The sequence below is a fragment of the Bufo bufo genome, chromosome 7, assembly GCF_905171765.1.
Source record: "Bufo bufo chromosome 7, aBufBuf1.1, whole genome shotgun sequence".
NCBI classification, from domain to species: Eukaryota; Metazoa; Chordata; class Amphibia; order Anura; family Bufonidae; genus Bufo; species Bufo bufo.
This window is the reverse complement of record NC_053395.1, coordinates 104,797,240-104,809,252: the sequence shown is the minus strand read 5'-3', so window position 1 is coordinate 104,809,252 and position 12,013 is coordinate 104,797,240. Positions and strand designations below refer to the sequence as shown.

Here is a 12,013-nt window from a genome sequence, read left to right as displayed (position 1 = left end):
CGCTAAATGAATACTTTAGTCCGAACAGCAATTCAGTATCGAACCCTTACTCTTTATGGAATGCCCACAAAGCTTTTATTAGGGGGATATTTATTAAACTAGGCCATCAAGCAATAAAACAAGCTAGATAAACACAAAGCTACATACTATACTCTCTCAACTAACTGCTTTATAATCCCTCAACAAAAATTCCTTTTCCCCAGACAGAGACGCCCAAATTCATTCACTGAGAACTCAACTTAGGGAGTGCCTTCTGTTCAAATATGAAAAAGGTCTAAGATCAACCAAAGTCCGGTGCTATTCTCAAGACAATAAAGCGGGGCAATTGCTTGCTCGTCTCCTTAAAATGCGAGCGGCAAAGTCAAGAATTCCCCATATTAATCACCCCACCATTGGCTGTAAGATCTATGACCCAAAAGGAATCGCCGAGCAATTCGTGGAATACTATTCAGCGTTATACAATCTTAAGAATTCACCTGAAACATACTGTATGTCGCACCCACCTCAGATATTCATACATACTTAAAGAATCTTACCCTCTCTAATAGATACAGATCAAACAGGCTTTGTAAAAGGCAGACAAATAAAAGATAACACCCGTCGAACCCTAAACCTGATAGATTATATCAATAGAAAGAAAGAGGGGGCATTGTTAATCACTCTTGATGCCGAGAAGGCGTTCGACCGCTTAAACTTGTCGTTCGACTTTTCGGTACTAGACATCATGGGATTGGGAAGGGTTTTCACCACTGCAATACAAGCCCTTTACTCGGGTACTTAGGGTTTATAAATGGGGCCCTGTCCTCATCCTTTCCTTTGACCAATGGTACACTCCAGGGATGCCCTCTCTTACCATTGATCTTTATCTTAGCTATAGAAACCCTCGCACAAGCAATAAGATTACACCCGGAAATCAAGGGTATCCAAATAGGTAGCAGACAACACTGATTATCCTTATACGCAGACAATGTAATTCTAACACTATGCTCCCCGCTAACTTCCCTACCAGCTGCAATGTCCCTAATTAAACAATATGGCTGCCTATCCTACTGTAAAGTTAATGAGTTCCTCCAGATCCTTCCTTTGAAAATACCTGACCAAATGCTCCACTCCCTGAAGCAGGCCTTCCCGATTGACTGGAGACCAGATTATATACAATGCTTGGGAGTTACTATTACCCCATCAATATCTGGATTTTATCATCTTAACTACGCCCCATTATTGGATATGATCAAACAGGACACCTCTTTATACAGCAAATACGAGATCTCATGGGTAGGCCGAATAGCTACATTTCAAATGTTAATTCTACCAAAACTACTGTTCCACTTTAGAACAATCCCCAGTAGAGTTCCCAACCTCTTTTTTAGGAAAGCACAAAGCTTACTTAATAACTTTGTATGGTCAGGAAAGAAACCTAGACTAGCTGCTGTTATTATCACCATAGCTAAAACTAAAGTTGGTTTGGGTCTCCCGAACATATCAGACTACTTTCTAGAAACCCAAACACACGCTCTTAAAAAATGCTGGACTCAGGATGTCGCAACACCGTGGGTGCAGATCGAATCTGAACTAGCTCCTAACACCTACCTTCAAACTCTCCTTATAAATAGTATTAGTACAAGAAAATTTAGACTAGCACATTCATAGACATAGTCACAGGTGCATATCCATCAAGAAAACATGGTTGATAAAAAATTGGCTGCACAACTTTACACATACAAATAATAGAGCTGAGAAATGGGGATTATTCTAAATTAAAGTGGTATTATACCTACTATAAATGGAAAAATGTAAGCTCTTAGCGCCCTTTTTTTATATTTAACGTGTGTAGGGCCCATCTACCAGGCGTCAAGGTGGCTTCTGTAGACGGGTACCTAACACTAATATACCGCCTCTCCTGGACTTACCTAAGCCTACATTTTCAGGGCAGTCTAGGAACCAGCTACATTTTTTACTCTGCTCAGAAGCCCCAGACAGATGGGTGTTGCTCAGTCTAAAAGAGGTGCTACCCTCAATATATAGCATAAGCAAATTTAGACTAGCACATTCATATACATAGTCACAGGTGCATTCCTACACTGCCCTGAAAATATAGGCTTAGGTAAGTCCAAGAGAGGCGGTATATTAGTGTTAGGTACCCGTCTACAGAAGCCACCTTGACGCCTGGTAGATGGGCCCGACACACGTTTGATCAAAAATGTGCACTAAGAGCTTCCATTTTTCCATTTATAGTAGGTATAATACCACTTTAATTTAAAATGATCCCCGTTTCTCAGCTCTATTGTTTGTATGTGTAAACTTGTGCAGCCATTTTTTTTTATCAACAATAAATAGTATTAGTGAGTCCCCACACAAATCCTCGCCTGGCGTGCTTTTCACCATAACAGCATCCACCAACACATGTGTATAAGAGATATAGCCCCCTGCAACTTATGGAGCTGTATCTCCCAGACACTGACCTGAGCCAATGGCGCTCACTGGGGCATCATTAAATCTTTTGGTGAACTCCAACTGGAATTCGGAATCCCCAAAAGGGACTTTTTCAAATACCTTCAGATTAGACATTTGCTGCAAACAAATTTTCTACGTCAGGTAATTGCTAATAAAGATTGTATTGAACCGTGGGTATTCCCGGCTCAACCCCATGCGGCGAAGGGAATCAGGCATTTTATATGACTCTGAGATCCAAAGAAACCTTTTCTAAAACCACCCCTTTTCTAGAATGGGACAAAGAACTACAATTAGATATCCCAGAAACAGATTGGTTAGCTTCCTTTAAATTTATCACGGCCACCTTCCGTAGCATGTCCATATATGAGACTGTCACTAAAACGTGCTTGAGATGGTATTATACTCTGGAAAAACGAAGTGAATTCTATCCAGGCACCTCTAATCTATTCTGGGGAGGCTGCAGACACAGAGGCACGCTTCTGCACGTGTTATGGTCGTGCCCATTAGTGCTACCACTATGGGTAGAGATATTTGATATAGCATCAAAATTTTGTGGCTCCAATATTGATATCTCCCCTTGCAGGGCTCTATTCTTCATGGAGTTTTTTTACAATTCCTATAGCCCACCTATTCATATCAACAAAAATGGCTATTGCCGGACAGTGAAAGACAACTACCATCCCTACAAAAATAGAGATCATGTCTAGGGTGAATAACAATTGCACATACAGGTATGAGAAAATTGTAGCCTACAGAGACCACAACATCGATAAATTCACACGACAATCGGGAGCCTGGATGACTGCCGCGTCCCCGAACGCCACTAAAATGCAGAATCTAGCCATTTAAATAATACCAAGACTATAGTTTTAGTTTACCCTTTCGTTTATTTTAATTTTCTTTTGGTTTATTCTGTTATTTGCCTCACTATTTCATAGTGCTGTATTGTGTGACATACTACTTTAAAAAGTTGACTTTCCCAAGTCATACTGATACGAATATAGAATATGTATCCTGCATATGTGATAATTAAACTCAAGTTTGTCTATATTGTCCTACAATACCTGTAATATGAAATTTGATTGTAATGCTATTCTATATCTTTTAAAAATTCAATAAAAACGATTAAAACAAAACAAAACCAAAATAATTCTCATAACTCATCTCATTATCTTGAAACAAAAGCCATTGAAAAGCAATTGAAGGTGTTTGCTTAACGCATTTAGTTTAGATAACATGTCTCATAAAGCATGTGTACATGTGTGTTAACTCTACTACATCTGTATATGGTCTCCCTATTTAATGCCCTCTTGTCTGGAGACGCCAGTCTGGATTCCATGTTACATTCCTGAAAAAGGTCTCTGTGTGCAAGCTACCACCCTATTAGGTTATTGAATTCAGATCTCAAAATCTTCACTAAATTGCTTTCAAACCGCCTGAACTGTTGGCTTCCCCACCTTGTCCACAATGCTCAGGTTGGCTTTGTCCATTTTTAACAGGCAGGAGACAACATAAGAAAAGTGGTTGGATCCTGCTAATAAAGGGAGGTTTGAAGCGCTTCTTTTTAGCCTAGACGCAGAGAAGGCCTTTGATAGCCTAAATTGGTCCTTTATGTTTTGTACACTGAAGCCCTAAGTTCCAAACTAGGGATCGGCCGATTATCGGTTTTACCGATATTATCGGCCGATATTCAGGATTTTGAACGTTATCAGTATCGGCATCTATTTTGCCAATATACCGATAACGTATTGGGAACACAGAACGCGCTGCTCTCAGCGCTCTCCGTGTTCCCTCAGCAGCACAGGGGAGAAGGAAGCAGTGTCTCCCTCCCCCTGTGATGCTGCTGCCTCTGCAGCCAATTAGAGGAGAGAGGACAAAAGAAGGGGAGGGGCTGTGGCCACCACTCCACCAATGAAGATAAGTCTTTCATTAATTCATATACAGGAGGCGGGAGCTGGCTGCAGAATCACATAGCCGGCTCCCGACCTCTATGAGCTGTAGCTGCGATCTGCGGTAGTTAACCTCTTAGGTGCCGCAGATCGCAGCTACCGCTCATAGAGGTCGGGAGCCGGCTATGTGATTCTGCAGGCATGCTCCCGCCTCCTGTATATGAATTAATGAAAGACTTATCTTCATTGGTGGCGCAGTGCGCCCCCCCCCAAGCCCCCCAGTATTAATCATTGGTGGCGCAGTGCGCCCCCCCCCACCCAAGCCCCCCAGTATTAATCATTGGTGGCGCAGTGCGCCCCCCCCCCCACAGTATTAATAATTGGTGGCAGTGGCCACAGGATCCCCTCTCCCCTGCTCCTCCGATCGGAGCCCCAGCAGTGTAAGCCTGGGGCTCCGATCGGTTACCATGGCAGCCAGGACGCTATTGAAGCCCTGGCTGCCATGTTCAGCTCCATGCTGCTGTGTGCACAAAGCACAGAGCAGCAGGGACAGTGTGAGCTCCTATTCACCCTGATAGATCTCTATCAGGGTGAATAGGACAAGGGTTCTAGTCCCTAAGGGGGCTAAAAGTTAGTAAAAAAAACAACAACAAAAAAAAACATTAATATTAAGTATAAATGAAAAAGAAAGATTTACAAAAAAAATTCCAGAAGATTTGTGTAGGAATTTTTTTTTTTTTAAATGAAAATTCCCAGAATATCGATATAAATTATCGACTATCGGCCTGAAAGTTCACAAATTATCGGTATCGGCCCTAAAAAATCAATATCGGTCGATCCCTATTCCAAACTATGAACATTCCTACCATCAAGGTCTGTTCATACTTATAGCAGTCAGGGCTCGGATTAGGGATTCACTAGGTGGTGACCTTTCCTCTTTCCCTAGTTTCCAGGCCTAGTACCTTTTACCTTCCCTTTACTACCCCCACCGTGCTGTGACAGTTAATGCCACTTACTCCTTTTGAGAGAATATGTTAATAAGGTCCTTACGCTTAAAAGCCTCATTTCTAATATCTATAATTTGCTGAACTCTCTTGCCTATCCGCTAGAAACTAAACACCTATACCTAGAGAAATGGGAATGGTGGCTTAACTGGGAGATTACCCTGGATATGTGGCTCAGGGTGTTCTCTTGAGCATTCGCCAGCTTTTCCTGCACAGTTATATAGAGAACCACCTCAAACTGTTGATGCACTGGTATCACACTCCGGAGGTTCTACATACTTCCATACCCAATGTCTGCTGGAAATGCTCTTCTCCTGATGCCTAACTTTTTCACATTTTCTGGGAATACCCAAATATACTTCCCTTTTGGTGTATGGTGGCTTCCATCCTACATGAGATTTTTACTTGTTCGGTTGACCCAGATCTGCTCACTTAACTGCTAAATATTCCACCTTGGGGGTTTGGGAAACATGGCTCCAGGCCGATCCTCCACTTGCTTACCTCGGGAATATGTCTCATAGTCCTTTTCTGGAAGAGGTCCGCGCCACCGTCCAAGGCGGATTACTATTCACGCATCAGGGACATTCAATCACTAGAATACTATACAGCTCTGCTTCATGGCTCCACAGATTTTTAAAGACCTGGTCCCTTTGGGACCTACGCTCTACTGGACTGCAACTATGATTGTTGGGAAAGACTGTCTGTTTATTGTATATTGTATTGACATTCAATAATTTATGTCAACATATGTTCTCATCTTTTAAAATTATTTTCTATCTTTAAAATGGATAAAAAAAACTATTAAAAATAGGTGAAAAAAGTAAAAAAAAAATTTATAATATGCACTTATCTTAGGTATACATCACCTCATGTACAATATATTTCTATAACATCTTTTAAATGTTACTTAGTGAGCTGAATTAAAGAATCTAAATGTCAGACTGATTTTACCATAAAATGGAAAAAATTCCGTCTTCATCCATGCTGGCTATCTGGCAATTTCCTTAATCAAAATTCTATAGTAACCATGTATATTTCTTAAATCTATTCCACTTTTACACAATAACAAATGCTTCGGCAGAAAGTTCTAAGTAATGATTTTGAACTTTGTGATGTGCTTTTCTCTCAGCCAGTCCTTTATAAACTTGCCAAATAAAGCGTCCTCTGTTCCCAAATGATCACAATTTTTTTCAGGTTAGCCAATACAGGTATCACTCTTAGAATTTGTCTTTTTTTTATACAAAAGCATCTAACATCAAAAAAGTAGTCTCAAAAATGGACATAAACATACCTTTGCTTCAGAAGTCAGCATGTTATACCATAAAATAGACGCCCATCCACTAGGAAGCTGACTTACATTAGAAATTACTACAATTGGAAGTGATGCAGTCTGTTGAAAAATTTAAACAATAAAACATTTCAGTTAACTTAAATTTATTAAATACATTAAAATTAATTGGCTACATATAATTTAATTAATAAAATATTCTCAGTTTTACTTTTCAAATAGTTCCAGAAAAGGATGACTAGTAAGCTGGTGATAAGTGAACCTTTTGAGATTTGGTTTTGTTCCTGTTTGCTGAATTTTTGAAAAGTTTGGTTCTGACCTGAATTAATTAGTCGAACCAAAGTGGCTCCAATTGCCCTGGAATATAGTATATAGCACCCTCTAATCTCCAAGGACTTGCGTTTTCTCTGCCCCCAAGCTCTTGTACATATCTTGTACATAATGACAGCAATAGCAAATCATGTCAGAGTGACACTGACATACACAGCTAAGGGTAAAGGGATGGCTGACGGCATTAACGAACAGAGGGGCACATTTATTAAAACTGGCATTTTAGACGTCGCTCTTAATAAAGCCCCATAGATGGTGGAGGATCCGCTGAAGTTATAAAGAGGAGCTGGCTTCTGCATAATTTCGGTGCATCCAGCACCAGTTCTAATTGTAAGACAGCTTCCTACCTGTCTTACATTTAGACCATTTTCTGTGCCTAAAACAAGCATAGAAAATGATAAATGAGATGGGCCTCTTGGCCCGTCCCCTTCCTCGACCATGTCACGCCCACAATTTTACACCTAATTATGGAAGTATGTGATCTGAACTCCTCTATTATGGTCCGGGTGCTCGTGAGAGAGACGTAATCTGAGACTAGGGATATCCACGGCACTCCAGTTTGAATATATGCAATTTGTTTTATTGATCAGAAATTTTAGACCAGGCGTGAGCGGACAAAAGTTGCAGATAGCGGCACAACTAAGTGTTGCACCATCTGTGCCTGAAATACGTATTTCAGAATAATAAATGACCCCCAGAGTGCTTAAAACACACAGCACCGTCACATATGTTATGCTTTTTCCTATTCCAAAGTTTCCAAAAATTGTCCTTTATTGGGGGCAGATGGTGTTTGAATACATGGTCTTATGGTATAGAGAAAAAATAAACAGGGGCCTTAGAATACCTGTTAATATGAGTCATAACACACCCTAAGCAGCGGAACCCTTGAATGCTTGGCAAGAAGTCCCACACTAAGACTGCCTGGGACAAGGCCTAGAAGAATAAAATTATAAAATTTAAGTGAAGACACGGAAGTGCACCACATTTGCTGACCGATGAGAGTTAATTTTAACATAGCAGCAGCAGAAACCTTGCGTGCTTGGCGAGAAGTCCCACAACAACACTGTCCAGGCCATAGACCAGAAGAATTAAATTTAGATGAAAATGTGCACTACATTTACCACAACTAAGTTGTACAGCAGCAACTGAACCGCCAGCAACTTGGCCAGGTGGGAGTTCAGCTTACACCTAAGCGAATTGCTGGTCGAGAATAGCTTTTTTCATGGCCACACATTCTGTTATGAATGTCTCAGGATGGAGCAGAAGGCAAGGAGGAGACTGAGCAGGAGAAGAAGCAGCTGATAATGATGACAAGGACACTGTACTGCTTGGGAATGCGGGATGGCTGCCACAAAGAAGACAAAGAGAAGGAGGAAGACTTGTTTTAAATGAGAATGCTGGCCAATTTTATTTTCCCACAGGATCCAGTGATGCCGACTCATGTGCTGCAATAGAGTCCTGGTACCCATGTTTGTGTTTGAATTCCTACGGCTTATTTAAATCCTGCAAATCTTGTGCACTGATGTGGTTCTGTGTGCTGGCCTGGTGGAGAAAAAACTGCCATACGGGAGTAGTTTGCGCAGAACTTGAGGCAGCCTAGCTTGGGCTAGGTTTGGGATGTTTTGAGCCTGCACTCACAGTATCAGCTGCGGTAGTCACCACCCTTATCCTCTGATGTCTCCTCCTCAGCACTCTGATTCAGCTTCCAGGTCCTCTCCAACACACAATCATCGTCATAGTCCTCACCCTCCTCGCCATTTTAATCAGACGTGACATCTCCTGGTGTGCTCTTCGGTCCCCGTCCAACTCTTGGCTTTGTGTTTACCCAAAGAGCCACTGCTGCTACCACTGCCCCTACAATCACCACTGTGCCTACAGGTGACACTACTACTACTACTACCACCACTACTACGACCAACACCACTAGCATGGAATCCCCCACCTTCCCCTGAATCTCCTCCTCAGAGCAGGCCAAACAATGACTGCTCTCACACAAGTCATCAACAGGGAGACACTTTTGACTATCTACTGGTGTGCATGTTGGGGTTTTGTTGCATGTTCTTAGGAGAAAAGAAGGCTGAACACTAGGAGGGGGCAGTCAAGACAGAGAGGATGCCACTAAGGCTTATCTGGGGCTGCTATGACCACTGGATCCAAGGCATGGTCAAACTCAGAAGTTACCTCAAGGTCATCCTGCTGTGACAGAGAAGGAGTGAGCCACCAGTCCACAATCCCACCCTTTTTAGCCTTAATGATAATGTTACACTTTTACCAATTCAGGAAGAATGTGGCCTAAGTCTGGAGGACCAGTGCCATATGGTTTTTAGACAACAGATTTTAATGGATTTAATTTTCACAAGGATAATATTCCTGGATTGGAAGAGACCCTGAGGTAGCCCTACATTGGAAACCCTCAAAAACTATTCATATTTTGGAAACTGCTCCCCTCAAAGACTTTATCAAGGGGTGTAAGTGAGTGCTTAGGTGAAGTGCATGGGTCAGTTTTAGTAAATGACAAAAAAAAGTAAATGACAAAAAAGTAAGTTTAGTAAATGACAAAAAAACAAATAAAATCCCACTACAAAACTGTGGGAGTTTTGCATTTTTTCCAATTCCCCATTTCAATTTTTTTTTCCAGCTTCCCACTACCTTGTATGCAACAGTAAATGGTGTAATTAGAAAGTACGACTTGTCACAAATAACATAACAAGCCCCATATGCCTATGTGAACAAAAAAAGTTACTGCTACGGTAAGTGGGGTCTCCAGTTCTAAAAGTGGCAAAGCTCTCGCGCAATGAGCTTTAAATCAGCAGGGGGCTCCTTGCCCACTGACTCATAAGCAAAAACTATAGCTTGCTTGATCCATCTGGATATGGAAGATTCTGCCACTGACTTCCCTTTATTTGGACTTGAAAATTGCACAAAGTTCTATCCTTCCTCCACTGTTCTGTAGCCTCTACATAGGTCAGTACTGCTTTTCTTAAGTCTAAATTGTCTTTCTCTTTATCATTTTTTGGATTTTCAAAGAATGATGGAATGATATCATCATGTGACTTATGAAATGACGTTGCCACCTTCAGTAGAAAGGATGGGTCCAGCTTGAACACTAGTCTATCTTCAAAAGGGAAACACAATGTAACTTATCGATTCTTCTGGGCAGACATGATGGCCACTAAAAATATTGCTTTTAGCTTGAGTAATTTAATCAAAATGTCTTGAATTGGTTCAAATGGTGGAGCAGTCACAGCTTTCAGGGCCAAATTCAAGTTCCATTGAGAGACCAGATTATATATTTTTGGCTCCTATCTGTCCACAGCTAGCAAAAATCTAGATATTAGACTTTTTTTTGTCAGTTTCACATCATATAAATCACTAAGGGCTAGGGTTTTTTGAGGTATCAGGACGCTACTGAAGCCCTGGCTGCCATGGTAAGCTTCCTGCTGCTGTGCTTACAAAGCCATGGGCAGCAGGGAGAGTGTGAAGACCTAGTCACCCTCAAAGAGCTCTAATAGGGTGAATAGGACAAGGGATCAAAAGATCCCAGGTTCTAGCCCCTAAAGGGGGAAATAAACAGTAAAAAAAAAAAAAAAAAGAAGTTAAAACCCCCCCACCAAACTATTAAGTATAAATCACCTACTTTCCCAATTTTACATATAAAATATATAAACAATAAATACATAAACATATTACATATCGCCACGTCTGAAAAGTCCAAACTATTAAAATATAAAAAAAATCTCCTATACGGTGAACGCCGTAACAGAAAAAAATAAATAAATGCATGATTTGCCATTTCTTTTAGTCACCTTGTCCCCCCACAAAATAGAATAGGACTGTTTGACTATGGGCCGGACGTTCCATAAAATGTGGAATGCACGCAGCTTTTTTTTTTTTTTGCGTGGTATCGAAAGGTATCGAGTATTGCAATACTTTTTTATGGTATCGAAACCGAATCAAAATTTTGGTATCTAAACAACCTTACTAAGGGCTGCTGTTTGCACTTTCAAGGTACTTGGGCATAATCCTAAATCTAATCCTTGCTGTAAAAATTCCAGAATAGCTGCAATATTGAGCTTCTGATAATCTAAATTTACATTATGATTCCAGCTTACAAACTTCCTCCAGACTTTAAGTTATATTTTATTGGATAAAGCTTTCCTACTTGCCATGAGAGTCTCTATGACATTTCCTGAGAGACCTCTATTCTTTAATAATAGGATGCTCATCATCCACGCTGTCAGCCTTAGTGATTCCAGATCTGGATGCAGTATCGGTCCTTGACTCAGTAGCTGTGGAGTGAGAGGATAATCTAATGTCCTGCCCGAACAAATCTTTTTTATCATGGAAAACCAGCTCCATCTCGGCCAAAATGGGGATATCAAAATTACCTTGGCTTTCTTCTCTGTCACTTTCTAAAGAACCTTCGGCAGTTGGCATAGAGGAGGAAAGTCACAATTTAGACCCGGATTCCAGCTTATCGAAAATGCATCTACTGCCAAAGGTTGGTCTGTTGGGGGGTAGAGAACAGAATTTTTTTGATAAACTGCATTCTCCATTATGGATTTTTGTTTCTGCTTAGATAATCTGCCCACACATTTTCTTCTCTCTTTAGACGAATTGCTGTTATTACATAGAACATGACTTTCGGCCTATCTGAATATCCTGTTTGCTATAATCTGTAGTTAAGATCCTCTCGTGCCCCCTTGATGTCGAAGGAAGACTACAGCCGCTCTGTTGTCTGAGTAAATCTTCAGCTGTGAGTTTTCTTTTAATGTCTAATCTGACATTATTGCTTCCCAAACCACCGTCAATTCTCTCAGATTCAATGAGGCTGATGTCATGCTGTTGTCCCAATGTCCTCGGAAGGATGCATTTCCTAAATGTGCCCCAACTGTGTCTGTGGGAAACTGTAGTTATTGTTTGGGTTGGAGTCTGTACCTATTCTACCCCGTTTTTGAGGTTTGACGTGTGCGTCCACCATTTCAGTGACTTTTTGATGTGGCCAGGAATGCTGAGTCCAGACTGCAAGGAGTTTTGTTCCATTTCCT

The 12,013-nt window shown here is 41.0% G+C and overlaps 1 protein-coding gene across 1 annotated transcript in view; it reads right to left on the bottom strand.

The window, feature by feature from the left end:
- STAT1 (signal transducer and activator of transcription 1) overlaps positions 1–12,013 on the bottom strand; it is a 1,318,258-nt gene that overhangs the window by 350,973 nt on the left and 955,272 nt on the right. Inside the window, exon 16 of the mRNA XM_040441848.1 lies at positions 6,639–6,737. Within this exon, the coding sequence (XP_040297782.1) occupies positions 6,639–6,737 (99 nt within the window). The remainder of the gene's footprint in view (positions 1–6,638; positions 6,738–12,013) is intronic.